At 43.9% G+C, this 27,620-nt stretch overlaps 1 protein-coding gene across 1 annotated transcript; it reads right to left on the reverse strand.

The window, feature by feature from the left end:
• Window positions 1-890: 890 nt before the first annotated feature.
• On the reverse strand, window positions 891-27,416 carry LOC118211674 (plakophilin-1-like). The gene is made up of 14 exons (XM_035389068.1): window positions 26,560-27,416; window positions 17,287-17,402; window positions 14,430-14,896; window positions 14,163-14,298; window positions 12,957-13,164; window positions 11,627-11,795; window positions 10,082-10,199; window positions 9,467-9,646; window positions 7,411-7,581; window positions 6,511-6,664; window positions 5,690-5,876; window positions 5,150-5,234; window positions 2,764-2,870; window positions 891-2,563 (listed from the first exon to the last, which is right to left on the reverse strand). The coding sequence occupies exons 1-13, from the start codon at window positions 26,738-26,740 to the stop codon at window positions 2,799-2,801; spliced, it is 2,244 nt and encodes a 747-aa protein (XP_035244959.1). The 5' UTR covers window positions 26,741-27,416; the 3' UTR covers window positions 891-2,563; window positions 2,764-2,798.
• Window positions 27,417-27,620: the final 204 nt, after the last annotated feature.

Genomic DNA, 27,620 nt, shown 5'->3' on the forward strand with positions numbered 1-27,620 from the left:
TTCAATTGCTTGCTGTATGTTGTGTGAAAGCTTCATTCACATGGTGCCAATGTGCAGTTCTGAGATCTATTTACAACTCTTAATACACTCAAGATCATATACTGTATGTTATGATTATAAACGTGAGCAACTGGCGTGGTGAGTTGCTCCTGAAAGGTTATTGAAAATAGTATCATATTTTATAGTATAGTATATAGTACATATATCAGTATTGCCTAGTATGATATTACACATTTATTTGTTTTTGCATTTGGCAGACGCTCTCCTCAAGATCGATTTAAACAGACTACTGTTTTGAAAGCAGCCTATTTATAGAACTTGGATAGCTTCACTGACTGGTCTTGCAACTCTTCACTGCAATTTTTATGTTTGATTCTCAGGTGGGGTACTGCTATTGCACTATTAAGGAAGGTACCTAAACTGCTTCGGTACAACACCGAGCTGCACAAGTTTATCGTGTTTGAATAAAATTCAATCTGTAACAAATAACTTACGTTACGTTTTGAAATTTTTAAACCGCTCAAGCCTTCAGTTTTGTTACTTGATAGTTATGGAATCGTCAACGATCCACAATGAGAACCGTGTCCATACTTGTGACATGAGAAGTCTCACACAACAGAGCAGTACATTTGCAATCAACACCAACCCTTTGTGGTCCCATGATGATACTTTTAGGTGTTCGAAAACTATTCAAGTTATTTGTTGACGCATAGTGCGCCCTGTGCATTTGTGAGAGTCTTATGATTGTTAGCAACAAATGTATTCAGACTTCTGAAGTTTTCTGTATTCAAACACTTGTTTTCTTTTTTTTTTTTTTTTTGGTGGGACTCTCTCTGAAATCACTGCCATGGTGCAACTGGATAAAAAATATTGTTTAAACGATCGAGACATTTAATTTAATTGTCTTTTATTTAATCAATAAAAAAGTCATAAGGTGCTTACATACGAAAATGCATTTATAAAGCAAGAGTGTACAAGTTGGCTAAGGAGGACCAAGAATCAGTTTGTATTGGCTTTGCCAGTTCTGCTTACCAAACCCATAAGGAAAGAAAGAAAAAAGAAAAACATAATGAATTCTTGAGCAAAAGAATACTTAATTAATAATGCATTCATGATCAAAGTCATAAAGCACTGATAATTCATGTTTAATACAAAAGATGATGGGCTTTTCCAAGTCTTCAATCTGCAATCTACATTGAATCATTTGCCATTGGTGGAACTCCTACGATACAGTATTTTTGACAAATTCAGCCCAACAACTGAACAAACAAGCAATATATTCTGTGCATGGGCAAAAAAAAACATTATGCTGAGTATATTCCATTGAACAGGAATTATCTTGCAATTTCAAATAGAAAAATGTGATATAAATTGTAAAATTAAAAAGAGAGAAAATGCACTGGAAAAATTAAAAGCAAAAACAATGTTTGATGAACAATGTCCCAAATCCCTGTATATGATGTCAAAATGAAAACCAATATTGTACTTGATCTCTAAACTGTCTCTAAACTTGAGTTCTAAACTGTCTCTGTAAAATGTAATCCATAGAAAGATGTCCGAAGTACTGTTCTGCCTCATGTTTTTAAGCCACAACATATTTGAACACAAAGTCAGATCCAATGACTTTGTGTTCAAATCCCCCTCGCCAAATAACAGTGAAATCACAATGAAAAACAGAGTTGTTTTGCATATACGGTAAGAAAGCCACTCAGCCAGTCTGTCCTTTTCATACTGTCCCATCACATCATAAAAAAATAAAATAAAATTAGTGCAACAGCCCAACCAGAGCAGCAGACATTAATCCCAACATCAACAGAATATTATTACGTGAAATTAAATGAAAGCATGACCTTTTTTTTTTTTTTTTTACACATCAACGTGGCAAGCAGCTGGAGGTTCATAAGAGAGCAAGCTTGTGCATGTTTATGCTCTCGGGAATCACTGAAAGGATGTTGCAACAATGAGACAGGCCCATAAATTAAAGACAAAATCTGGCTTTCCAAACTGGAACAAGAAAAAAGGGGGAATATTTCCAGGTCCAAATTTCCACCGATGTGGGAACAGACACTTGCAGTTTCATGGAGAGAGCTTCTATTGGCTGTGTTAACGGAGGAGAGTGAACTGAGGTGGCACGAAAAAAATCAAAACATACTAAAGAAAGACGTCTTATCATTCCATTATCATTCAGCAATTTACACTCCAGGACATGGAAGCCACGATCTCTTGTTGTTGAAGAATCACATCACTCACTCAGTTCTTCATTTTGTCGCCTGTAAAACTACCCAGGAGACGCCCACCCACTCGCAGTTCACCCATTCTCCAGGCCTCCCTCATCCCTAACAAACTTAACTTCAGCTCATTCATAAATTTTGAAAAAATCTATCAATTCATTACATACAAAATCAACGAGGGACATTTAAAAAATAATTAAAAAAACAGATTGTCGATGAAGGAAGTGCCGTACCACAGAAAATACATTCATATTTCACGTAGCAAAGCTACAGATCAACGAGACGGCCGTTCCTCGTACCCTGTTCCCCTCTCTCAACATGCAAGCTCCCATCTGCAACAGAAGGAAGGGTCATTACTGAAGAGCACGCCAAACGGGAGCTTCATTCAGACCGTAATTAAAGGTGAACACACACACAAACTCGCCCGTCTTATATGAAAAGCCTGTAGTACGGCAAAAAGATAACGCAAAAACAGGATTTGTTAAAAAAAAAAAAACCGTAAAGATTTGAGGGTGAGGAGTTCAGGACTTACCTTTAGGTGTTCTTTCAGACATTTTTTTTCTTTAATTATAACACTTGCACTGACTTGTGGGCAGATGTAGTGATGTCATTCACAAAGGAACTCTTGTTCATTCCTTGCTGTAAGAATAAAGGAGAAATTCCATTATCAGACGTTATCTGACATGGTCGGCACATCCAGCATCCCAATTCTATGGCAACAGTAAAGTGTAGTGTAATGGTTAAGGAAAAGGCCTTGTAACCTAAAGGTCAGGGGTTAGATTCCCAGGTAGGACACCGCTGTTGTACCCCAGATCAAGGCACTTAACCTGCATTGCTCCAGTATATATCCAGCTGTATATACAGATACTACTAAATAGATACTTTTTTAAAACAGCAAAACCAAGTGTGTGCAAGTCACTCTGAAGCATCTGCTAAACCATGGTAATGCTGTTAAACTGCACACTGCACACCTGGATTTGTGGAGCAGTATTCTCAGGGACATGGGAGAGAGAGAGTATAGTCGATATCCTCAGAAGTGCTAGTCAAGTCAACTTTACTTATAAAGCACATCTAAAAACAACGGACATTGACCAAAGTGCATTACAACTTCAATAAATAAAACCAGACACAAGGGATAACAAAGTATTACACAAAGACAATACACCCTGATGAAGAGGATCCAAACTGGGTTCAAAGGTCAAAAAAGATGGCCTTTTAACCGAGATTTAGAAGTGGCAATAGAGGGGGCGGGGCAAACACAAGGAGCTAAACCATGCCGCAGCTTTGGAGCAGCTAACAGTATGCGCTAACACGTTTCCATGGAAACCAGTTTCGAGTATTCCGATTTTTTTCTTGTCTCTCTATGTTAAGGGCTCTGAAAAGACAGCACTCAGAGACAGACAGGCCTCCGTGGGTAAAAGGCCTGTGAGAAAGTGGCTAAGACGCTTCGCAAGTCAGGGATGACATGCCGACAGTTGCACGGTAAACGAGTTTCACCGCATTCCTGGCCGAGTCGGTTTCCCCGGCTCTGCAGTAACCACACACCACAAATGCAACGCGCGCCTAGCGCAAACAGACGCAGGAGCGAATGTTCACAGGTAAACAGTAATAAACACGCTCCGGCCCGATCCCCATGCTTCTGCATGTTTCCCAGCTCAGAATGGAATGAACCAAGATGCGTAAAAAAATCTCTAAAGCTCAGCCTGTGACAGAGTGCTACAGTTGGCATGATTTCAAATGTTTAAAAAAATCTAAATTAGAATATGCAATATGTTCTTAATGAAGCTTGTGGGAAAGATGCCATGTCTATTTTTGTGTCTTTGTGAATTATGATCAACATTAGCACGGCTGTGGAAAGGAGCTCTCTGTTAAAATGGCTGCAAAATGGAGACCTCTCCATCAGATCTGAGACAGGAAATGCTGTAGTTCCTGTTACTAATGCTGTTTCTAACATAGCCCCTTTCCTTTTTTAATAAAACTGTGATTAACCTAACCATCATGAAAAAAACACGATTCCAAGCCTACGGAAATGGATGCGCGCTCACATTGCACACCTGTAACCTAACCCTGCTTTCATTCTTGCCAAGTATATATTTTTTTCTGAGGTGTGGCCCGAGACACCTAACAACACCCTTCTCAGCCCGGCTCCAGTCTAATCCCAAAGGATCCATTTTGTTGCCGGAGAGAAGGAAGAGATTCAGATGAAACGTGACGTGGCCCTTCTATGTCAGAACTTGAAAAAAACAGTCATTGAACAGGTAAACATCCTGAGATGCTTCAACTCGGATTTTAATAATAACACAGCAACCTGCCACCTGCACTTAAAATCAGGAGTTTCATTTTACAGACACCGCAAGTCAATCCCCCTGTAATTCAAGACCTGCTCTTGTGCAAAAGTATCGTTTTTCATTCGGATGTGGGTCAAAACTCAGATTTAGTCCACAAACAAACATACGTCTTTCATGCCGGTTTGGTTTTGATTCAGTCGTGTGTTTAGTCTTCACAAGGGCATTCTTCACTCTGGTTCAAAAATCAATTCCACACACTTTAAGTGCAGAAATGTATGAAAATGCTGGAAAGGAAATGTGCACCTTTTTAAGAAACGTGTACCTTTTTACGGAAACCCTGGAAAATACTGGAAAATAAATGTGTACCTTTTTAAGGAACCCCTGAAAAATACTGGCAAAAAAATGTGTACCTTTTTAAGGAACCCCTGAAAAATACTGGCAAAGAAATGTGTACCTTTTTAAGGAACCCCTGAAAAATACTGGCAAAGAAATGTGTACCTTTTTAAGGAACCCCTGAAAAATACTGGCAAAGAAATGTGTACCTTTTTAAGGAACCCCTGAAAAATACTGGCAAAGAAATGTGTACCTTTTTAAGGAACCCCTGAAAAATACTGGCAAAGAAATGTGTACCTTTTTAAGGAACCCCTGAAAGTTCTTCTCCGCCCAGAGGCCATACAGAAGGAGAGCCGAAGCTTTGCTCGATTTCGGGAAGTAGCTAAACGGAGAACGATTACATTAATGACCCCATTCAATTACAGCTATTACAGCACCACAGAGACAGCATATTACACAGACAAGTACACATGCACAAACACACACATACACACACACACACACACACACACACACACAAATTCACTCTGTCATCTTAAAATACCACAAGAGAATCAACATACACACTCTGAAAAGTTCTTGCTGTAAGGTCAAAAAGTCACATATAGGAAATATAAAGGACTTAAAATGTTTCCATGTAATCAGTGTAAGCCTATATTACATGTATTGCAATATCATGTCAAACCAGTATAGATTTCATATTGTCTTGCCATCAAGCAACTATATGAGGAGAACTTTGCTGGAATTTGCGGAAAGGTGCAGCAGTAGCGTCACGGGTGATTTTTAAAGGTCGACCCCGCGGGCCAGACTGCCCGACCCTGGCCCTGCGGGTCTCACCTGTTTCTGCTGAGGTCGTTAAGCGAGTTGATGAAGGTGTTGTTCAGCTGTCTTTTCCCCGTCTCAGGATCCGCCACCAGGAGGCTGCCCACGGCCTGGCAGGCCGTCGCCATGGTTTCGTCGGAATCCGTCCCGTTCTGAGTCGCCGAGCCGAGGATGCTGACCAGCTGCGGGAGGGTCTGCCGGGCTAACCCCCCAAAAAAACAACAACAACAAAAAAAACGTTGCGCCTTTACCTCTACGGGAAATAAATCCGAAACACAGTCAGTCACGCACACACACACACACACACATACACACACACACACCGACGCCAGGCACACACGCACCCACACACACACACAAACCCACACTCCCACACACACACACACACATAGCTAAGGAGGTAAGAGCGGTTGTCTGGCAGTCGGAGGGTTGCCGGTTCGATCCCTGCCCTTGATCGAAGTGTCCCTGAGCAAGACACCTAACCCCTAACTGCTCTGGTGAATGAGAGGCATCAATTGTAAAGCGCTTTGGATAAAAGCGCTATATAAATGCAGTCCATTTACCAGCCATTTACACACATACACCCGCACACACACCCACACACACACACTCCCACCCGCACACACACACACACACACTCCCACCCGCACACACATCCACACACATCCACAAACACACACACACACACACACACACACACACACACACACACACACCCGCAAACACATCCACACACACACACACTCCCACACTCCCACACACACACACATCCACAAACACACACACACTCCCACACTCCCACACACAGACACACACACACCCGCACACACACGCACCCATGAGTCTCTGGAGCCGCGGGTTCCTGGACAGGTTCCCCACCAGCGCCACGGCCGTCCTCTGGATGCCGGGATTGGAGGACTGGAGGAGCGGGGCGATGTGCTGCAGGCCGTTCAGCTTCTGCACAATGGCCTGGCTCATCACGCTGGACACCTGTGACATCAGAGGTGAGGTCAGAGACAGGAAACAGCCAATCAGAGAACTTATAAGAGACACGGGAAACAGCCAATCAGAGAACTTATAAGGGGCATGGGAAACAGCCAATCAGAGAACTTACGAGAGACATGGGAAATAACTGATTGCTGCGAGCTTACAAGAGACATGGGAAATAGCCAATCACGGTGAGCTTTTCAAGAGACATGGGAAATAACCAATCACAGCAAGCTTTCAAATGACATGGGAAATAACCAATCAGAGAACTTACAAGAAACATGGACAATAACTGATTGCTGTGAGCTTAAAGAGAAATGGGAAATAGCCTATCATGGCATACTTACAAGAGACATGGGAAATAGCCTATCATGGCAAGCTTATAAGAGACATGGGAAATAGCCTATCATGGCAAGCTTATAAGAGACATGGGAAATAGCCTATCATGGCAAGCTTATAAGAGACATGGGAAATAGCCTATCATGACAAGCTTACAAGAGACACGGGAAATAGCCTATCATGGCAAGCTTATAAGAGACATGGGAAATAGCCTATCATGGCAAGCTTATAAGAGACATGGGAAATAGCCTATCATGGTGAGCTTACAGCAGACATGGGAAATAGTGAAGTTCTTTGACAAAAAAATTAATAAGACTATTAATAAAAAAATATCGTTAAATTGCCCATTATCTTCACGGCCGTGGTGTGGTGGTGCAGGGCGGGGAGGGAGGCGGGGCTTGCTTGCTTACTATGCCCTTATTGGCTGTGAGGTTCTGCAGCGTCCCCACACAGGCCTCCTTGGTGGCCTCACTCTGGCTGTCACTCAGGAGAGACAGGTAGGCTTGCATGGCCTTGGAGTGGAAGAGCCAGCCCACCCCTTTCGGGTTGCTGTCCTCGATCGTCGGGTAGTCAAAGGTGGTCTGAGACGGGACATCAGAAAATCAAAAACAACGACCGTAACGGACCCAGGCAGAAGCATCGCCGCGTTGCTGCAGTAGCTGGGATTCATGTGTAAACACACTACCGTTAAGGGCTGCTCTCTGAAAAGCGACCATCAGCGGCGTTACCTACAGGTAAAGGCAACAGTATTGAGACAGGGACACATTTTTTTGTTGTTTTGGCTCTGTACTTCAGCACATTGAATTTGAAGTAGAACAATGAATATGAGGTTAAAGCACAGAATGTCAGCATTAATTTTTGCGTTTTTACGTCCATATTGGGTGATCCGTGTAGGAATTACAGCCCTCGCTATACATAGTCAGAAATACAGTCACCATTTTGAATACTTAGTTGCAAATCCTTTGCATTTGAGGATTGCCGGAAGCCTGTGACCCATAGACAACAGACACTGGGTATTTTTCCCCGGTGATGCTCTGCCAGGCCTGTACTGCAGCCATTGTCAGATCATGCTTGTTTCTGGGGCATTTTGCCTTCAGCCTTGGCTTCAACACGTGCATGTTCAATTGGGTTCAGGACGAGTGATTGCCTTGGCCAGTCAAGAACATTCCATTTTTTTTTTGGCTCTGAAGAACTCCTTGGTTACTTTAGCAGTATGTTCGGGGTCATTGTCCTGCTGCAAGGTGAAGCACCATCCACTGAGTTTTGGGGCATTTGGTTGGATCAGAGCAGATAAGCAGATGTTGTTTCTGTACCCTTCAGAATTCATCCTGCTGCATTCACATCATCAATTAAGACCAGTGTGCCAGTCCCAGTGGCGGCCATACATGCCCAAGCCATGATACAACCTCCACCATGTTTCACTGATGAGGTTGCGTTCCTCATGGATCATGAGCAGTTCCGTTCTTTCTCCACGCTTTCCTCTTTCCAGGGCTTTGGTGCAGTTTAATAGTCTTCTCATCTGTCCACAAGGCTTTTCTAATGTACTTTTTAGCTAACACTAAGCTGACCGCTGTGTATTTGGGGCTTACCAGCGGTTTGCATATTGCAGTGAACCCTCTGAGATCAAGCTGATGTGGTCTTCTCTTTGTGATGGTCCTTTACACGTCTATGCCCACATCCTGCTGAGCGTTGTTCATCTGTTGAAAAGTGGTTTTCCTCACAACTGAAAGTAGGCTTTGGCCAACCGCTACAGAGGTCCGTTGTTTGCTATTGCTTAGCTCACCAGTGCATTATTCCTTTATAACAAAGGATGAAACAGTTGCTTTTGATACACCCAAAGTTGTGGCTGTGTCCCTGATAAATTTATTCTGAATTTTCATTCCGCATGGATGGGGATGTAACTCCTGCATGGATAACCTGATATGGATGCAATTACCCTCAAAGCCTCAATTACCCTTAAAGCTGGCAGTCCGCACTTTAACCACAAATTCAATGTTGTTATTTCAAATTCAATGTGCTGGATATGCACATTATTTGGTGGCAGCAAGGCATCATGGTTAAGAAAACGGGATTATAAATTTGTAGTTGCAGGTTTGATTTTAAAGTGCTGTGAATGTACCCTTAAGCAAAGCACCAAACCTGAATTTCTTCAGTAAATATCCAGCAGTATTACGGTACTGTATGTAAAGAATGTGAGCTCTGCACAACACTGCTGGCTAAATGCTGAAATGTGAGGAATGGTTGCTAGCCCAGCCTAGCAATTTGATGCCTGGATGCGTTCGGGGCTGCATGAAATTGCTATGCAAAGCTAGCTAACCATTCCGTACATTTCGGTAATGTACAAAATGTATGGAATGGTTGTTAGCCTAGCCTAGCCTAGCCTAGCCTAGCAAATCGATTCGTGAATGTGTTTTTTTGGGGGCTGGCCTTCTATGTGGTGTGAGGCCACCCTTTTGGAGAGCTCACCTCCTGCGGAACCTTGCTGCTCTGCTGACTGAAGCAGCCAATGGGAGAGGTGGGGGTCTGCTGGGCGGAGCCTCTGCTGGGCGCACCCGCCAGGGCAGTAATCTTGCTGAAGTGGCTGGGCACCTCGGTCTCCAGCTGGTAGGTGAGGTTGTGCAGGACACACACGCAGTTCTCCACCGACTGGGAGAGGGAAAAACGAGGGGGGGGGGGGGGTCATTAAAAAATGGGGGGTAACAGAGAGAAGTTTAAGACCCTGCAGACACAATCCTTCAAGGTAAAAAATTTGTTTGGTTCTCAGAATATTAGAAGATGAATATCAAATTTGAAGAGTCTGACAGACAAACAAATTGAAAATTTCCTTTTTTTACATTTTACATTACATTTATTTGGCAGACGCTTTTATCCAAAGCGATGTACAAAAAGTGCTTTTTAGCAGACCGAGAACAGGTTACATCCCTGCGGACACAATCGTTGACGGTAAAAGAAAATTTTTTTTTAAGTTACAAAATTCTGGCTGCCATCTTCATTGGAAGATGAATGTAAAATTGGAAGGGTGTCTGACTGGAGAGCAGCTCTCTTGTCCAGTGCAGGGCCGAGGCTCATCGGACCCCCTACCTTGTCGTCAGGACGATCGGCAGCCACGCAGTCCTGGACGTAACCGACCAGCGAGTCGATCAGCCCGCGGGAGTTCCGAATCGCCTTCCGGTTCCCCTTCTTTCCACAGCACAGGTTACTGCGGAGGACAGGAAAACAAGAACAGCCGGATTGCTTAGCTTCCATCGTTACCAGAGTAAAAACAAGGACAGCCAGCATGCTTAGCTTCCATCCTTGCCATAGTAAAAACAAGGACAGCCAGCTTGCTTAGCTTCCATCGTTACTACAGTAAAAACAAGGAGAGCCAGCTTGCTTAGCTTCCATCGTTACCACAGTAAAAACAAGGAGAGCCGGCTTTCTCAGCTTCCATCCTTACAGATAATAAAAACAAGGACTACTAGCATGCTTAGCTTCCATCGTTACCAGAGTAAAAATAAGCACAGCCAGATTTCTTAGCTTCTATTCTTACCAGAGTATCGTTACCAGAGTAAAAACAAGGACAGCCAGCTTGCTTAGCTTCCATCCTTACCAGAGTAAAAATAAGGACAGCCAGCTTTCTTAGCTTCTATCCTTACCAGAGTATCATTACCAGAGTAAAAACAAGGACAGCCAGCTTGCTCAAATTCTGATAAATGAAAGTGTTAGGTAGGGTAGGGAGTAGTAGGGCTAGGGAGCTGGGCTTGCCACTCTCAGGTTGCAGGTTCAGTTGCGAGGTGGGGCACAGCCGTTGTACCCTTGAGCAAGGTGCTTAACTTGAAGTGCTTCTGCAGAACACCCAGGAGTATAAATCCATTGTTTTTTTTTTTGTTTTTAAAAAGTAAGTTGTTTTGGGGAAGAGCTTCTACTAATTGCCAAAATGTAAATAGTGGAAACTTGGAAAGGGAATGTACTACTTCATTAAAATGCGTTTCAAATGTCACATAAATAAACACCTGAGCCTCACTAAATGCCAGAAATTAAACTGTAAAGGTCTGTGGTTTCTAGTAGGTACATGTAGAGAAAAACAGGTAAGAGCACAGCTGTGCAAATGAATAAAAGCCTTTTTATGAGTTGACTTGTATAAGATGGCACTGGTTCATTCAAATTTGAAAGGGTAAATTCTTCAGTGCAGCTCTGTGGGTGGTACTAAGAACCACATGTGCCAATCGTTATGAATCATCAGAGACTCATTCATTTGCACAGTCCACTGAAATGAGTTTGTTTTTAGGGTTTACTTCATGAAATCAATGCAAGACATGCATGGGGAATTTCCCCAGTAAAGACAGAATATTACAGCTGATAACATGAACATGCACAGCACTCTCTTTCTCAGGTTACCTGGAGTTTAACAAATGGGGAAAAAAAAAAAAAAACATTTGTATGTTGAACGGCGTCAAACATCTTTTCATTACCGAGTCAGCATAACGCTAGCCTTAGCATAGCATCTTAGCATGACACGTTTGAGCACGGCGCTCAAGACAGAAGCCAAGCAAGCGCATGCACTCGGCTCGCGCCGAACGCAGGTCGGTGCGCTGTGTGTAAAGAGAGGTTTTGGACGGCGGTTTGGACGGCTGTGCGGCGGCTCACCGTAGACAGCCGGTGGCGTTGTAGAAGACATCCGGGTCCATGTTAATGTTGGCGCTCTGCTCTCCAGAGCCAGTGAACGGCACCAGGACACTTTCGGTCAGCACGGGCAGGGCGGTCTTAATCAACTCCGGCTTCAGGTTCTCAGCCGAGGACAGGTTCCACAGGAGGCCTGAAGGAGGGAGGGAGATAGAGGGAGATAGAGAGAGAGAGAGAGGGAGGGAGGGAGAGAGAGAGAGAGAGAGAGAAACCATGTTGGTAACAATTCTGCACAAGTAACTTAACTTAGCCAATGTCAATGTTTGGCAAGATAACCCTTTAAGGTGCAAGATCACAGATATGTGATTAGAATGTTCTTAACGGAGCATTCTAATGCTGATGTAACAATGACTTCTGGTAACTGAAAGCAATGGAGTTCTAGAACACTGTCGTTTAATAAAAAAAACATTCCAAAAAACCTACTATTCAAAGGGTTCATTTAGATGACAGGTGAAATCACCAAGCTATGTTCATGGAAAAAAAGAATACTAAATAGTAACAGAAAAAAAGAGATTTAACGTAACAAAGAGCAAAAGTTAAAGAATAACTGATTCCAGGTCGAGCCTATGATTGTATACCTTGTAACCAAGGTAACAAAGACAGCATCTCTTTTGCACTGAGCGTTCTGTGCATTTGCTGTGAGCCTTGCTGGAATCACTTGCTTGTGACGTTTCATTAACAGAAAGAACGGGGTGGGTGTAGTTTCGACGCTGATCCCAACAGACAAGGCTTCTGTAAGTACTGAGCTCACTTGACATTTCTGGGCCTTAGAGCGTTCTGTCACGGCAGTACATTCCTATCTGAATGACAGCAATCTGCTAATCTTGGTGAGAAAACTTCACGAGCCCTCGGCAAGCCCAAGTTAATCATCTCGGCACATGCTTATCATAGTGTAGACTGGATGCCATGCCACTGCAGCTCACTGTCGTTATTTTGTTTCAGAGCTAATATAAAAGGATTTCATAAATAGAGTGCTCACACCTGACAAATCTGAGAGAACCAAAGTCACTTCCTGTTTACATGACATCATTTTCCACATTTCTCAGATAATCCCATCCAGAGCAATCTACACAGTTTACATCATTTTCACATTGCATGTTACAAGCTGGATATTTTACTGAAGCGATTCCTGGTTCCGTACCTTGCTGAAAGGTACAACGGCTGTGCCCCGCCTGGATTCAAGCCTACAGCCACAACGGAGTTGCAAACCCAGCCCTCTAACCACCACCGCCACCACCGCGCCACGCCCGCACATAGCGTTCCAGACTCTAAAGTCGTCAGCCGCCGGACCTACCTGTCAGCTGCTTCTGCGTCTCGGAGACGCTGGTGTCCCTGAGGAGGGCGGAGGCCTCCGGAATCCCGCCGCACCGCTGCACCTCCTCCTTGTTCTGGTCGTTCTTGAACACCAGGTTGCGCAGCGCGGCCGACGCCGTCAGCTGCACCTGTGTGCTGGAGCTGCGCAGGAGGCCCACCAGCGGCTGGATCCCCTTCAGCTGGAGCACCTGAGAGACGCACCCACCCAAAAAAAAAACGGGAGGAGTGTTACGCAGGAGAATCCTCCCTGGAAGGAGCCTTCAACGAAGTCAGGGGTCCTCAGTCTCATCAAGGAAGGGCCAGTGCGGGTGCAGGCTTTTGTACCAACCAAGCAGTTTCTGCTAATCAATGTGCTTCGGAAAGACTCCAGGGGTCGATTAGTAAATAAAATTAAATAGAGAGATAATGGGGGTTGTATGAGGATGCTGACCAAGGGCAATATAAAGACACACCTATGCAGACTGAAATTAAATCAATCAGTTAATCTTTCTCCTGCTCTATTGGGTTGAGCAGTGAGTGGAGTCTCACCTCCTGCTGGGTTGAGCAGTGAGAGGAGTCTCACCTCCTGCTCTATTGGGTTGAGCAGAGTGAGCAGCCTCACCTCCTGCTCTACTGGGTTGAGCAGAATGAGCAGCCTCACCTCCTGCTCTATTGGGTTGAGCAGAATGAGCAGCCTCACCTCCTGCTCTATTGGGTTGAGCAGAATGAGCAGCCTCACCTCCTGCTCTATTGGGTTGAGCAGAATGAGCAGCCTCACCTCCTGCTCTATTGGGTTGAGCAGAGTGAGCAGCCTCACCTCCTGCTCTACTGGGTTGAGCAGAATGAGCAGCCTCACCTCCTGCTCTATTGGGTTGAGCAGAGTGAGCAGCCTCACCTCCTGCTCTACTGGGTTCAGCAGAATGAGCAGCCTCACCTCCTGCTCTATTGGGTTGAGCAGAGTGAGCAGCCTCACTTCCTGCTCTATTGGGTTGACCAGAGCGAGCAGTCTCACCTCCTGCTCTATTGGGTTGACCAGAGCGAGCAGTCTCACTTCCTGCTCTATTGGGTTGACCAGAGCAAGCAGTCTCACCTCCTGCTCTATTGGGTTGACCAGAGCAAGCAGTCTCACCTCCTGCTCTATTGGGTTGACCAGAGCAAGCAGTCTCACCTCCTGCTCTATTGGGTTGACCAGAGCGAGCAGTCTCACCTCCTGCTTGGCTTTGTCCTCCGTGAAGGTGCTGTGCTGGATGAAGGAGGCTCCGCAGTGCTGGTAGTTCTCGTCCTGGCTCATCAGATACTCCACGGCCTCCTTCATGGTGATGTCCGCCGCGTTTCCTTCCACACTGATCAAACGACCAAATGATCACACGGTCAAGAACCACACAAATAAGTTTTCATTAAACTAAATTAATGGGGAAGATGGTGGGGGGGGACGGGCCACTTCCTGGACCAGCAGCCTGCCGGCCTCACTCACCCAATGACCTTGGGCATTGACATCTTGGACTCGGTGTTGGAGACGTGGGAGGGCGCCGCAGCGAACTGAAACTGGCTGTTGTCCTGGTAGACAACGCTGTTCCGAAGCTGGCTATAGCTGGAGCCCCGGGCCGGCGCGGAGTACTGGCACATGTATTGGGCGGAGCCGCTGTTGACTCCCGAGCCGTTGGCGTTGCTCATGGAGTAGAGGCTGGGCTGGGTGGCCAGCGACCGCGAGTTGGACATGCTCCGCCTGGTCAGCGTGCCGCTGGGGGCCAGCTCCGGGTCGCTGCGGTAAGTCTTCAGGCCGTTGCCGTATATCGACGGACGGGTGACGGGCCTGGAGTTGGCGTGACCCATGGACAGGAAGCGCTTCTCCCACTGGCCGGAGGTGCTGACGGTCCTCCGGGTGCTGCCGGTGCCCTTCAGGTAGTCAACGTTAGGATGTAAGGCCTGCTGCGAGTTGACCTTGGAAGGAGAGCAGAGCACGAGTCAGTCCACTGCTCCCACCTAAAACCCCCCAGAGTCTCCCCAGCCCCCCCGCCCCCACCCAACCCAGAGTCTCCCCAGCCCCCCCGCCCCCCACCCCAGCCCAGAATCAGGCACCGAGGAGCCTGAAAACTGAAAAACAGCTCTGCTCAGACACACCCACTGAGGTAAAGTCCTCTAGGCTGTACCCATGAATTAAACATTTGCACCAGTGGGAAACGACTCTGTGTTCAAAACAAACCCGTAAAAAAAAAAGAAAAAAGCGTTCGGCTCCACAGATCAAACACAGTATCAGTGGCACTGCCGTAATCGGATTTTGGCGGAGTCAGCCGGTTCGCTCTGAAGTTGAGAGAGATTAGAAAAGGCTTTGCATTCTGGGAGTGTGGAGGAGGGCACCCGGGCACAGAGAAATCCTACCAGCCTGTAGCAGGAAAGTGATTTCACAAACATGCAGACACTGCTGGACATACTGATCTAATGTACTTTAAGACAAGGGCATTGCATTCAATTCCTTTGTTGTCGCAGGTGTTGCTACTGCTACCTTGCTGAGCGAAACGTGTATAAAGTATAAAATTTCAATACTATAATTCATCAGAGGTGAGGATCCTCCAGATCCACAAAGTGGAAGTCCTCCCAGTACTCTGTTCCAGTCACCTGGATTTACTAATTAGCACTATTCTTCAGTCAGGAGGAAGAACTAATTAGTGGGTTCATGGGTGTAAGAAACACACGGCGGGACTTTTACTTTCTGACCCCTGGACTTTGCACCTCTGGAACTGAGACAGCTGGACATTAATTGAAACTGCTTAGGATAAGTACATCACCATATCCATCCATCCATTATCTATACCCGCTTATTCCTGGGCAGGGCTGCGGGTCGCTGGAGCCTGTCCCAGCGTGCATTTGGCAAGAGGCAGGAATCTCCCCCCGAACAGGATGCCAATCTATCGCAGGGCCCACACACTATTCACCATTCACTCACACACTCATGCCTATGAGCAATTTAGAGTCTCCAATCAGCCTAACCTGCATGTCTTTGGACTGGGGGAGGAAACCGGAGCACCCGGAGGAAACCCACACGGACACGCGGAGAACATGCAAACTCCACACAGAGAGGCCCAGGCCGAGATACCAGGACCTTCTTGCTGTGAGTCGACAGTGCTACCCACTGCACCACCGTGCCGCCCCACATCACCACATAACCAGCGTTCGAAAACCGGCACAGTTCCGGTGGCGGGACAGATTCGCTGCACAACAACTGCTTACCCCGTCCCACTGAACGCGCTCTCTTTTGAAATTCGGAACGGGGAGTGGGGTCAATCGGACAGCCGGGGGTGTGACGACCGAAAAAAAAGCGGAAGAACCAGTTTGTCTGGAGCTTTGTAATTCCCCTCAGCGAGGGCCCGCCCGCCCCGCCCCGCCCGGCCCAGCCAGGGTGACTCAGCTTCAGCGAGGCGAGCTTCAGCTGCACCTCCTGGGCATCTGAAACCGCAGCTTCATAACGCTAGTCAGATTCCCGGCGAATCAAAACCACCCGTTTGAAACGGAGGAAGGTGCGCGTGACGAGGACAAGACGGAACAGCTCCAAAGGTGAAAAACGTGAACGCTCGATGAGTCACAACGTGAGCGGGAGGCAGCGAAAAAGCGTCAGGCAGTCGATGCTCCCAGAAGGTGACTGTATCGAAAAAGGTTTGCATTCGAGTGTGTGTGTGTGTGTGTGAACGTGTGTGTGCGTGTGTCAGAGAGATTACGGTAACTGTTTATCTCATTAGTTCCCTGATATTTTGCACCAGAGTTATTGCTGGGTAACGTTTACCCCTACGAGCTCAAAGTCACTCCGGATATAAGTTTTTCACTCGAACGATGAGACAGGGGCTGTTTCTGGTTGAGCATTCACACCTGTCTCTGTCTCAGCTCCCTGTCAGACCCCGTCAACTGTATCTGGCGAAATCAACAACCTAATTACGTGCTACATGAGTAAAATTCAGCCAAAATCAGCCACCTAATTACATGCTACATGAGTAAAATTCAGCCAAAATCAGCCACCTAATTACATGCTACATGAGTAAAATTCAGCCAAAATCAGCCACCTAATTACGTGCTACATGAGTACAATTCAGCCTAAATCGGCAACCTAATTACGCGTTATATAAGTGAATTTCTGCTAAAATCAGCAATCTACGTGCTACATGAATAAAATTCAGCTGTGAGGACACTTCCATCCTTCCTATTTTCAGGTTTTTTTCCCACGTACAGTAGCAGTGAATTCATACATCATTTGCCATTAATTTCAGCTCAGACCAAATGCACAGAAAGTATACAACATTCACAGTCCATTCAAAATGATCAGATGATAGACAGTTTGGTACCGTCTTCTTGAAGTTAGTCCCTCCATTTGCATTGCCCTTTAAGAAGGCAGATCCATCGCCTGTGGATGCAGAGTATTTCAGCCACCGAAATTCATTGAACTGAGGGGTTGTGGGACCTGTGGAAAGCAAAGTGGGAGTAGTCAATATCAGTTCAATTCAATTCAACTTTATTAGTATAGTGCCTTTTTTACAGAGACAATATAGCAAATAGGAAAAATTTGGTGAGACTAAACCTGAACCTGCAAAAAAATTCAGGAAGTGAGGTTAAAAAAAAAAAAAGAAACTCCCGATTTTCATTACCTTTGGAATGACAGAGAATAGGACATGCAACAACAACCTGCTGGCTTACCGAGCAACGTCAAGCAAAAAAATATTACATTATCATTGAGCTTAGTCAGACAAACTACAATCTCAGATGTAAAAAAAAAAAAAAAAAACTCCCTTTATCTCAAAAGGTCTGCGTTGTCAGTGACACTCAGATCAAAATTTTCCCCTATCTCTAGCTCTAGTGGTGTTTGCTCTCCGTGTGAAATGCTTTTGTAAGTCACTTTGACTGAAAGCATCTACCAAATGGCTGAACTGTAAATTGTAGAGGTGTGTTTCTTTCCTGATCCCATATGTGCTACTACAGCATGGCCTTGGTCAGCCAATTATGTATGTGTGGACACGGATTGTAATACTGTATTACCAGGGTTAATAAAACGCCACTGAGACATTGCTCTGTGTACGACAACTTGACTTTTTATATTTTGCAGTCGTCTGTTTTGAATCCGTATGATGGGGCATACTTAGGAATGTGAGTTAAGATCTTCTTTCCCCCTCCATACACATCACTTTTAAAGATGATTTATTTTTTAATTACGAACCCTTTCTGGGGCCAAACCGAAATTCCTTGGCAGGCCACGTGTAACCCCAGGCCACAGCCAGGGCTTCAGTGACAGAAACGGAGAGGGGAACGCATCCCGGAGCGACTTGGCGCAAGGGGACATCGCACGCTGTTATTCACCAAATCAGATGAAGTCCACACATATTTGTGAGCAACACAGAGAGGACTCCACAGTTCTGGCCACACACATTGATTTAGCAACACAGAGAGGAACTAAAGGTTCTGGCCACACATATTTGTGTGCAACGCAGAGAGGAACTCAATGTTCTGTCCATGTCACACCTGATACACATCACTGAGGAACACGTCTGTTCTGATGAGGTTCACAACACCCCCCCCACTCCTTTTGAGCGAATGAATGAATGAATGAATGAATGAGTGACTGAGCAAGAAAGTGACTAGCAAGCAAGTGAATGAACGAATGAATAAGTGAGTGAGTGACTGAGCGAGCAAGTGAATGAATGAATGAATGAATGAATGAATGAATTAATTAATTAATTAATTAATCAATCAATCAATCTTTTATTGCCCTGAAGGGAATTTGTTTTGCACAAGAACCTGAGCATAAACAAAAACAAACATGAAACAAGACTGCCAATTCAACATTCAATATTAGCACACTAGCATTTTCTAAAAAAAAAATACACATATAGTTTCCATGATTCTCAGATGATACAGCCCCAAACACACATTCATTCACTGTCAAAAGAGGAATCCTGACTGCATCTGAACAATACTGCCCTATGCAATGATTTGAATCACATAGATAGGATGCAGTTTATTTCAGTTTAATTAAGCTCAACGTCACCTCCTATAATGGCCAGTCAGCCACTGTATAGACAAACAAACCAGCTGAATCAATCTGCATTAGGCATGGTGACCTTTGCCCTTTACTTTGAGCAATGAACTTACGCGAGTATTCATTTTCCATTATTCAGGTGGAGGGTAACCATATCGTATCAGAGACTGTTTTACACAAGCAAGCAGAACTGCTGAGAGGCGTGTGAAATCTGAAACCCTTAAACTGATATCGTAAAAATAAAAATGACATAATAAACGCAAATCTGGGGCTGTCATTATAACCCATAAACTGTGCTGGCCTATAAAGACTCAGAGAACACACCGTGCTACACACCCATTACCTCATACAAGCAAGCGCCCTAAGCAAGCTTATACAGTTCATATATATTTCTGCTACTGCCTTAGGTTTCAAACTCAGAATAATGAGAAAAACTCTCTTCCACACAGGCCCTATATGCAATGAATCTATAGGCCTACTGCATTACGACACTTACTAAGTGAAGGCAGGAGACATTTACAGGTCATTCTACAACATCAACATCAACATCAACAACAACAACAACAACAACAATAACAATAATAATAATAATAATAATAATAAATATATTTTATTTATAAACTGCTTTTTCCCATGCTTAAATCACTATACAACACTGCAAATGAAGTAAAATAAACATAAATAAACATGGATAAAACAAAAACTGACATGGAAGAAGAATTATACTACACAAGTGACACGTGTTAGCCTACTTCAGAGACAATGAAAGGTGATTCACAGAAAGATCGGACAGAGCAGGTGATCCCCGTATATCGGAGGTAAAGTAGATATTGCTGTTTATTTAGGATAGGGCGTCGGATGACGGAGAGGCATGCCAGCTCACGCCCACCTTTCTACCGGGGGCACAGCAGAAGCGCTCTCACTCAGGTCAAAACACCGTAGCGGGAACTTTTATCAGTAGCTAGCGCTGTGCTCGCACACTTTGAAATGCAGATGAGTGTTCTGAGTGTGCAGATTACTGTCACAAAGCCTGTGACTTCAGAACTTTATTGAGTGACAGGGCACATCAAAGAGAGATCTCCTGTGCGAGCCTGCAGCGTCTACCAGACACTGGACTTGGCATCGATGCCTCGTACAAGCATCACTAATTGGGAAAACTTTCCCCATGATTATTTATATATCAGCAAATTTCGAATGAAAATACTGGCGATAGACCAGCTGATGAACTTGTAGATTAGCCCGTAATAAAGATAATAATACGATTGTAATTAGAGTGGCAACAAAAAGTCCGATATTACAAGCTTTTTATTCAAATAAATTAGTCAGCCTACATTTGGCCCAACAAGCGCTCCTTTGTCTTATTTTTGCATATTTAGGCAAAAGACTTACTCACGCATACAGAAAAGATGAACATAACGTCCCTGTTACATTCGAACACGCATTTTCTCGAATGAATATCATCGCAACAGGATACAGAAAGAGTAAAAACAAAAAACACTTGAATCAAACTGAATTCAAAATGGCGACAGCTTTCATAAGGCCCACTGCCCATTATAGGTGACTGCTGTACAAGTCAAGAGAAGATGTTTTACAGTCTTCAGGCACAAACGTCTGCATTGCACCTATCAAACTCTGTCAAAACTAAAATAAATTCTGACAACTAAAACGGGGTGGAGGAGGTCAGAGGGGTGACCAGGGTGTGTGAAGGAGAGTGAGAGTCATCTCTGTGCGGTCCTCCACTGTATGAAATCACAAAAGCAGACGAACAGAAAAACTGAACGACAAAAAAGTTAGGTTTTACTGCCATTTAAATCCACCGACACCTCAAAAAGTACAACAGCAATGCGCAGAACGCTACTCGATGTACAGGATCAACGTTTCACGATATCCCTACTAGACAGTAAAGTGCTGCTCTTCATTGTTTTCCTGCGTTCTCCATTCTTATCATTTCTTCTCACGGTTTTGTCAAGCAGCTATAAATACTGCAATAAATCACCATTTTTTTCTACACTGACACAGACAAGCAGTGCATTCTGAATCTTTGACAATAAATCCAACGTGTCACTCAAATTCAACCCCTCACGTGTCAGAGAGTGCAACTGGGAAACGGGGGGAGCGTATCACAGAAACAGCACACAAGCTTTGGATCTATTATGATTAATGACCGCAGTTATTTATTTTTGTATTTTTTTAAATGCAATTTTGCTATTTTGAATCACCCCACTGCTTTGATGAGGGGAATAAACCACCATTTCCATGAGGAGCAACGCTTCAGGCACAGCCTGATTACAAAAGTGAGGAAGTCCGTGCCACGTTCCATGCCTCACCAAGGCAAGCAGCTGAGGGTCGCCATGACAACGCTGTTAATTCTCACAGAACAAAAAAAGAACACATTTGTCAATGCAAATTTGGCTCGCCATTGTTTTTGACAAGTGCTTTGCAAATTTCTGAAGTTTCCCATCGTTGCAGGTCGCCTGTCTTTAATTGCTCTGAAAAGCTATTCATACTGTTATGTAAAGCATAGCTTAAAAAAAAAAAAAAACCACTGGAAACGATATCCTCAGTGTGCACACCAACCAGAATTATAACACAAATAATATAAATAAATAAATAAATAAATATATATATTACTGTATTAGCTACTGGTGAATTTGAGATTCTAAGATGTAGCTGTTATACTCCTATCTTTGTAAAAACAAGCTGCACCTCCCGCTGTAATGATGTCACGAGGGCGATGTTACAGAAAAAAACAGGGACGAGGTTTGATGACATCATCAAAGAAGGCCCACGTCAGTCAGGTTCCCAACAATTTCTACAAGTGGTATTGTCTTTTGACTAAAAGTCCCTTCCCAGATCGCTACGTGTCCACTGAGTGGTCTGTCTCACACAACCGTTAGTGTACCCTTCAACCTGACAGAACCAAACATCAGGGCGACCCATGTGACGCCCTCATTCATTGTTTTTGGGTCCTCTCAAGTGGCTTCACTTGAAGTGGAGATGACAGACGTTGGCAAATTAATTTAGATTCTTGAGACTGTTTTTGTTGTTGAATAATTGTGCAGGTGTGCAGACTGCGTACATTCCTTAAATGTATGCAGACGGCGAGGAAGCAGAGAGTAGGAGAGACAGGATGGGACCCCAGGAGGGGCCGTGGCAGGGATCACACCCGAGCTCACGGAGGGATTCGCACGCACGGTCAGAGAGCTGACGGCCTTACGGACAGCGCCTCACGCCTCAACTGTATTCCTTTCTTCTCCCTCCATATTTTTAAAATTTTTAATACAGTCACAAAATAAAAATATACACCCCGTGATTGACTGTTATACAATACTTTAAAGTGCCTAAGAACCTCATTTTAACCTCCCTCACACCCTCAAGGCCCTCTGAGGTGTTTCTTGTGTGGCCAAGACCAGTTGTGGATGTCAAGGGGGTAACTCTATAGCCCCTTTCACACAGCTAATACCGCATCTGAGCCGCCTCTGATGCGGTGACAGGTTCCCTTTCCCACAGAATTTGTAATGCGGCATTCGAGCCGTCTTTACCTTTCACACCCAGCAGAACTCAACTCTTGTCAATGAATTGTTTACGTTCCCTTACTATAGTAACACACTTGATGTAGGCCCAAAGCCATAACGTTACTTTTTACTTATTTTTGTTGCAATCTTCTTGTAATTTCCGGAAGAACAATCAAATAAAACATGTTACACTTTGAAGTGCAAGTGGTCACACTTTTTTTATGTTATTAGTTTTCGCGATCTCGATGCATTTAAAACGTAACTATCTGCTACGTCCGTGTGCGCTACAAAGCGCTTCTTTGTGGGTCCAGGTATTTCCTCAGTATGCCATTTTTTAGGTTGAGAGACAGACGCGCGTGAACGCAGATCTGTAACGTAATTCGAACGCCGCCCAGAAAGCCGTCGTCGATGCCGCTTTCCGTTCCCACGGGAGAAATGCGGCAGTCGAGGCGCCGCGAAAACACCGGGAGAGGCGCTTTCGATGCGGTGTTTTGTATGTATGTATGTAACAATAATGATACATTATTATTTTTGTTGTTATTATACATATATAATATGCATTACGTTGATGTTTTAAGGATGATGCAAGCTTTGGAAATGCTAAAAACCGGTCTATTTGAGAGTTAAAACCAGGCGCCCGATCCATAGCGCACTGAAACACTACAGGGAGCGCCTAATGTCACTGAGTCCTACAGGCCTCTGCATGCCAGCACTCTGAACAGGTGATTCATATTCCATCCGGGGCGTACAGGCACTCTTCGGTTTAAATCAAAGCCCTGACATTATTTTCCTGCAGAAATCTCACCTTATATAGCCCCCCTTTTTCGGCAGGACCGCAACAGTTTGTAGGCCAGCCCTACAAACGCGCATGTCTGTGACTGAGTAACTGAGAGAGTGATGAAGTTACACCATTGGTCGGCCGAGTTATGAAGTCACACCATTGGTCGGCCGGTCCGGCCATATGCTAGGTTTTGTCCTGGTCTTGTTTCATGTGCTGTGTGCTTTCAAACAGCTGAGTGACTTTGGAAAAAAGACATTTGCACTGCTCGGTTAAAGATCAACGGCATGTGGAGAACCCCCCCAGGTCCTGGAGAGCTGTGTGCCCAACTTCTCTGATCAACGTCTTTGATCAATTAAGTGTCGAGTAGCGACAAAATACAGCAGACCCTGCGCCTCTGCAGACCTGAGCCTCAAAATTTAAACTTGTAAAAAAACTGTCTAAATTCAGCGGCTTCATGCACTTCTACGACACCAGCCGTTCCCCACTGTACTGGTAATTGAATCACAATCATCAGACCACCAAATTCTGCGATGCCCATCAATGCCCCAGTCTCCAGACCTTAACTGATCTGAACTGTGTGGTTTGAAAGAGCTTGAGAGATTCTGTATGGAGAAATGGTCGATGATCTACCCCAATGGGTCAACTGCAGTTTAAACATCAGGGTTAAACCTCTAGACCACAGAATGGCGATTCAACTGGAACACCTAATCCTTATTCCACAGCTCTGGATTGCTGCTCCGGTTGTTATGCAAGTCTGTGGTCTACAGATTTATAAACCTGAGGTTTAAACTCCCGCTAAGCACACAGCAATGCACCCCGTAGGCTGTAGGCTATAAGCAACGCATGGGACAATCAGTGACAATTAAAGGTTGTTTGACATCATGATTCTGGGATCCGCATTGAACCGTAAATGGGAAATGAATATTGTCACACGCCGGTGGGACACCCCTGGAAGGGAGATGCGGAAGTTTCGGGAAACACCGTTGTTTGTCGCAAGGAGAGAAAGAGAGAGCGCACCCACACCAACACGAAATTAAATTAATAAAACACCCTCGCCTTTCCCCATCACGGGTTCTGGGGGGAAAAATATATAAAACAACACAGGCAAACGAAAGCTAAACTTAGCAGCAACTTCTACTTCCTTGTCGTACTCAGACAAACACGTAAACAAAAACTAAATAAAGAAACGCTCTCTCGGCGTTTCGAACTCGGCTGAGGAACACACCTATAAGCACCTGGGCTGATTAATTAACGCAACCCAGGTGCGTGCGCTCTGTCCACCAGCCGGCGTTGCTGAGACCAATCCGCTTCTCCAGCCGACCGAATGCTCACAAATATATAAAAAGATAAATCATCAATGACATCACACGGATTAGGCCTACAATACCTGTATTTCATAATTATTTGTTTACACAAGATTAAAACAAAATTTTACGAAAACAACCTGAAGCTCCGATGCAATGGGTCTATAATTCTACTTTCAACGCCGTCAGCTGTCATTGATAATGAATACGGCTAACAAAATAGCAATACGCCACTCTCAAACAGAAGCACATGTATACATCAACACACCAACCAATCAACACAGGCACAAAAGCTATTAGGTTTTCACAAAATAACACTGATATTGGGCCTTTACCGTCACCGATATGCAGGCTAACCACCACCTCATTAAACACGCCGTGCACGAGATTTTTTCTCTTTTTTTCACGAACACGGGCACGCGTTCTCAGATAAACAATGGCAAAATATCGCACTTTAAAGCCACTCGCGATTGAAGGCATTCAAATGAATTCGCAATTTCTATAAATCTAAATGTTTTATTATTATTTTGAATATAGGAGTATAATTTTATCGTAAAATCGCTACTACAAACTAATTTTCAAGAAATAATTTTTCCAGTTAAATATAGGCATACAATTTCATCGTAAAATCGCTACAAGCTAATTATCCCATTAGTTCCTCAATTTATAAGAGAGGTGTCTTAATCGACAGACAGGCATAGGCCATAGGATATTCTGCAACCCAAATGTTAAAATCTGAATTTTTGACCTTGAGTACCAAAACCGCAAAACAAATCTGCAAATCCCTTTATTTACATATACCGTGTACATCTAGGTAAATGTAACGCATTCGACATGTAAAACGGTCAATAACTTTTTGTCCACTGTTTCGGATTTGTATACACGCAATTCGGCAACCTTCCTGGGAAATATTTCAAAGACGTAACTTTCGGATATAATGCATTATTTTTATTTACAATAAATCAAATCATACATCATTCCAAGCAGTCATCTATACTTGAAAAGTTTGTATGGTTTTCTGAGGCAATTTTAGTGGGAATTGTTTACTAGATGATCAAAAAAAAAAATTTTAAAGAAGAAAAAAAGAAAAAGAAAACATGATGTGCCAGTCTGAATAAATGTAACAGTTGATAAAATTAGGTCGCCTTTGAGTTTCTAGGACAAACAACGCGCTATTCCTGTTACATGTTTGCAGAATGTCATCTAATGAGAAACGAGAGGGTAGATACCCAGGAAGGTCATGGAGAGGGCCTCAGATTTGGAGATTAGGGACACTATGGTGTTGACAACCATCTACAATGCGCTTTTGTGGAGACCTCAGCCACTTTAAATGGTGTTTAATATTTGTTAAAATAAATGAATTGTTCTCATCAACGTGTTTGACTTTCTAAGTTAGTTCAGTGTTGAATGCTAAATGTGTTCAGCTAATTTGCTTGCTGCGTTGACACAGCATCATCTTGTGGATGTGATTCAGGGAAAAAAAGAGCCACCACAGTCACAGGCATTTTTGGCCACACCAGATTGGTCCGTATATTAGGCTGTTTGCTTAAAAAGCTTACCTGGGTGTTAAGAAACAAACAAAATCTACACATATACACTATATTTCACCTGATTTAGACTTAAGTGTGGACGCTGGCTTTACATTTAGGCTAGATAATTCATATTACACAGAACAAGTGTAATCCTAATCCTAATCCTACATCTTAATGACACGAAAGGGAAATTATTATTAGCTTCCAAATATTCAAAAACCTTAAGCCTAACCAACGACTGACTCTAAACTTTAATAATCAGCATTTAAATAATAAATACATAAATAAATAATATTTATTATTATTATTATTATTATTATTATTATTAATAATAATAATAATCATAATAATAATAATAATAATAAATCCTACACATTGCAACACTAAAAAAGTAGACTGTGCTTAAATTATTTACACAGCCGCAAAATGACACGCAAGGGAAGACAGTTATCTTACTTGTAGGTGAAGCTGATGAGGATCCAGTTTTGACGTACTTAGATTTACCCCTCTTGATGGAGTGAACTTGATCCAAGACGCGCTGCTGTCCGGACTTCAGCTTGGTATCCGACGGGACGGCGAGAGACGTTTCATCCACATGCTTGATGGACAGAGCCGACCGCAACGGATCAGTCGTCATCTTGAAAATTTAGATTCCCCTGTTTTCGTTGTGTTTTTATATCAGCGTCTTCAAGGCAGCGGTTGAAATCCCGAGACTGTCAATAGCAAAGCTGTTCGCAGGCCGTTTAGACTTTACTTTCTGACAGCAGCGGAGAAAATACGCTCAGCTAGGCTACACCTTGCCCAACCCTGCCCAGTACACCACACCCATGCTGCAGCATGCCCTAGGGAGATTATTAGCCTACAAGACACTCCCCGTATCGCCGCAAAAGCGAGGTAGGCGAGGCCTCAACGGAAAGTTGTCTAACATTTTCTGCTTTAAAAAGCAAACAAACAAGCACAAAAATAACAATAAACCGCATCAACAAACAAACAAATAAATAAATAGCCTAACGCGAGTAAACCTAGGCCCTATGTAATAATCCGAGATGGACATATAGGCTAGACAGCAAATCTACAGAGATCGTCTAAATGTAGGCCTAAACACACCATCCCAAACGCCAAAACTTGGATATAATTCTGGCAAAGCATTTTTTATTTTTTTTTAGAAAAATATGTAGCCTGCTTTTAACAAATGTAAATTCGATAAAATAGCTTTTCAATCCCTAGTTATGAATACGTAAACAAAATGGATGTTCGCGTTGTCACAGAACCTACTGAACTGTGAATTCGCAACAGCTGAGGGCAAGATCATTCTGAATTGTGTTGAACTGAACATCGCGATAATATATGGTCATTGATTCTCACAAAATGCAAATCCACAGCTGAGATTTAAGCAAACTATTGGGCATGAACGGTAGACTAAGAAAAACTTTTAAAAGTCGTTACATAACAAGGCTGGGGGGCCGCACGACCGGTACTATGAGTGGCGTCGTGTTTGAAAAATTCCAGCACATGCG

Source organism: Anguilla anguilla, chromosome 13 (genome assembly GCF_013347855.1).
Source record: "Anguilla anguilla isolate fAngAng1 chromosome 13, fAngAng1.pri, whole genome shotgun sequence".
Lineage (NCBI taxonomy): Eukaryota > Metazoa > Chordata > Actinopteri > Anguilliformes > Anguillidae > Anguilla > Anguilla anguilla.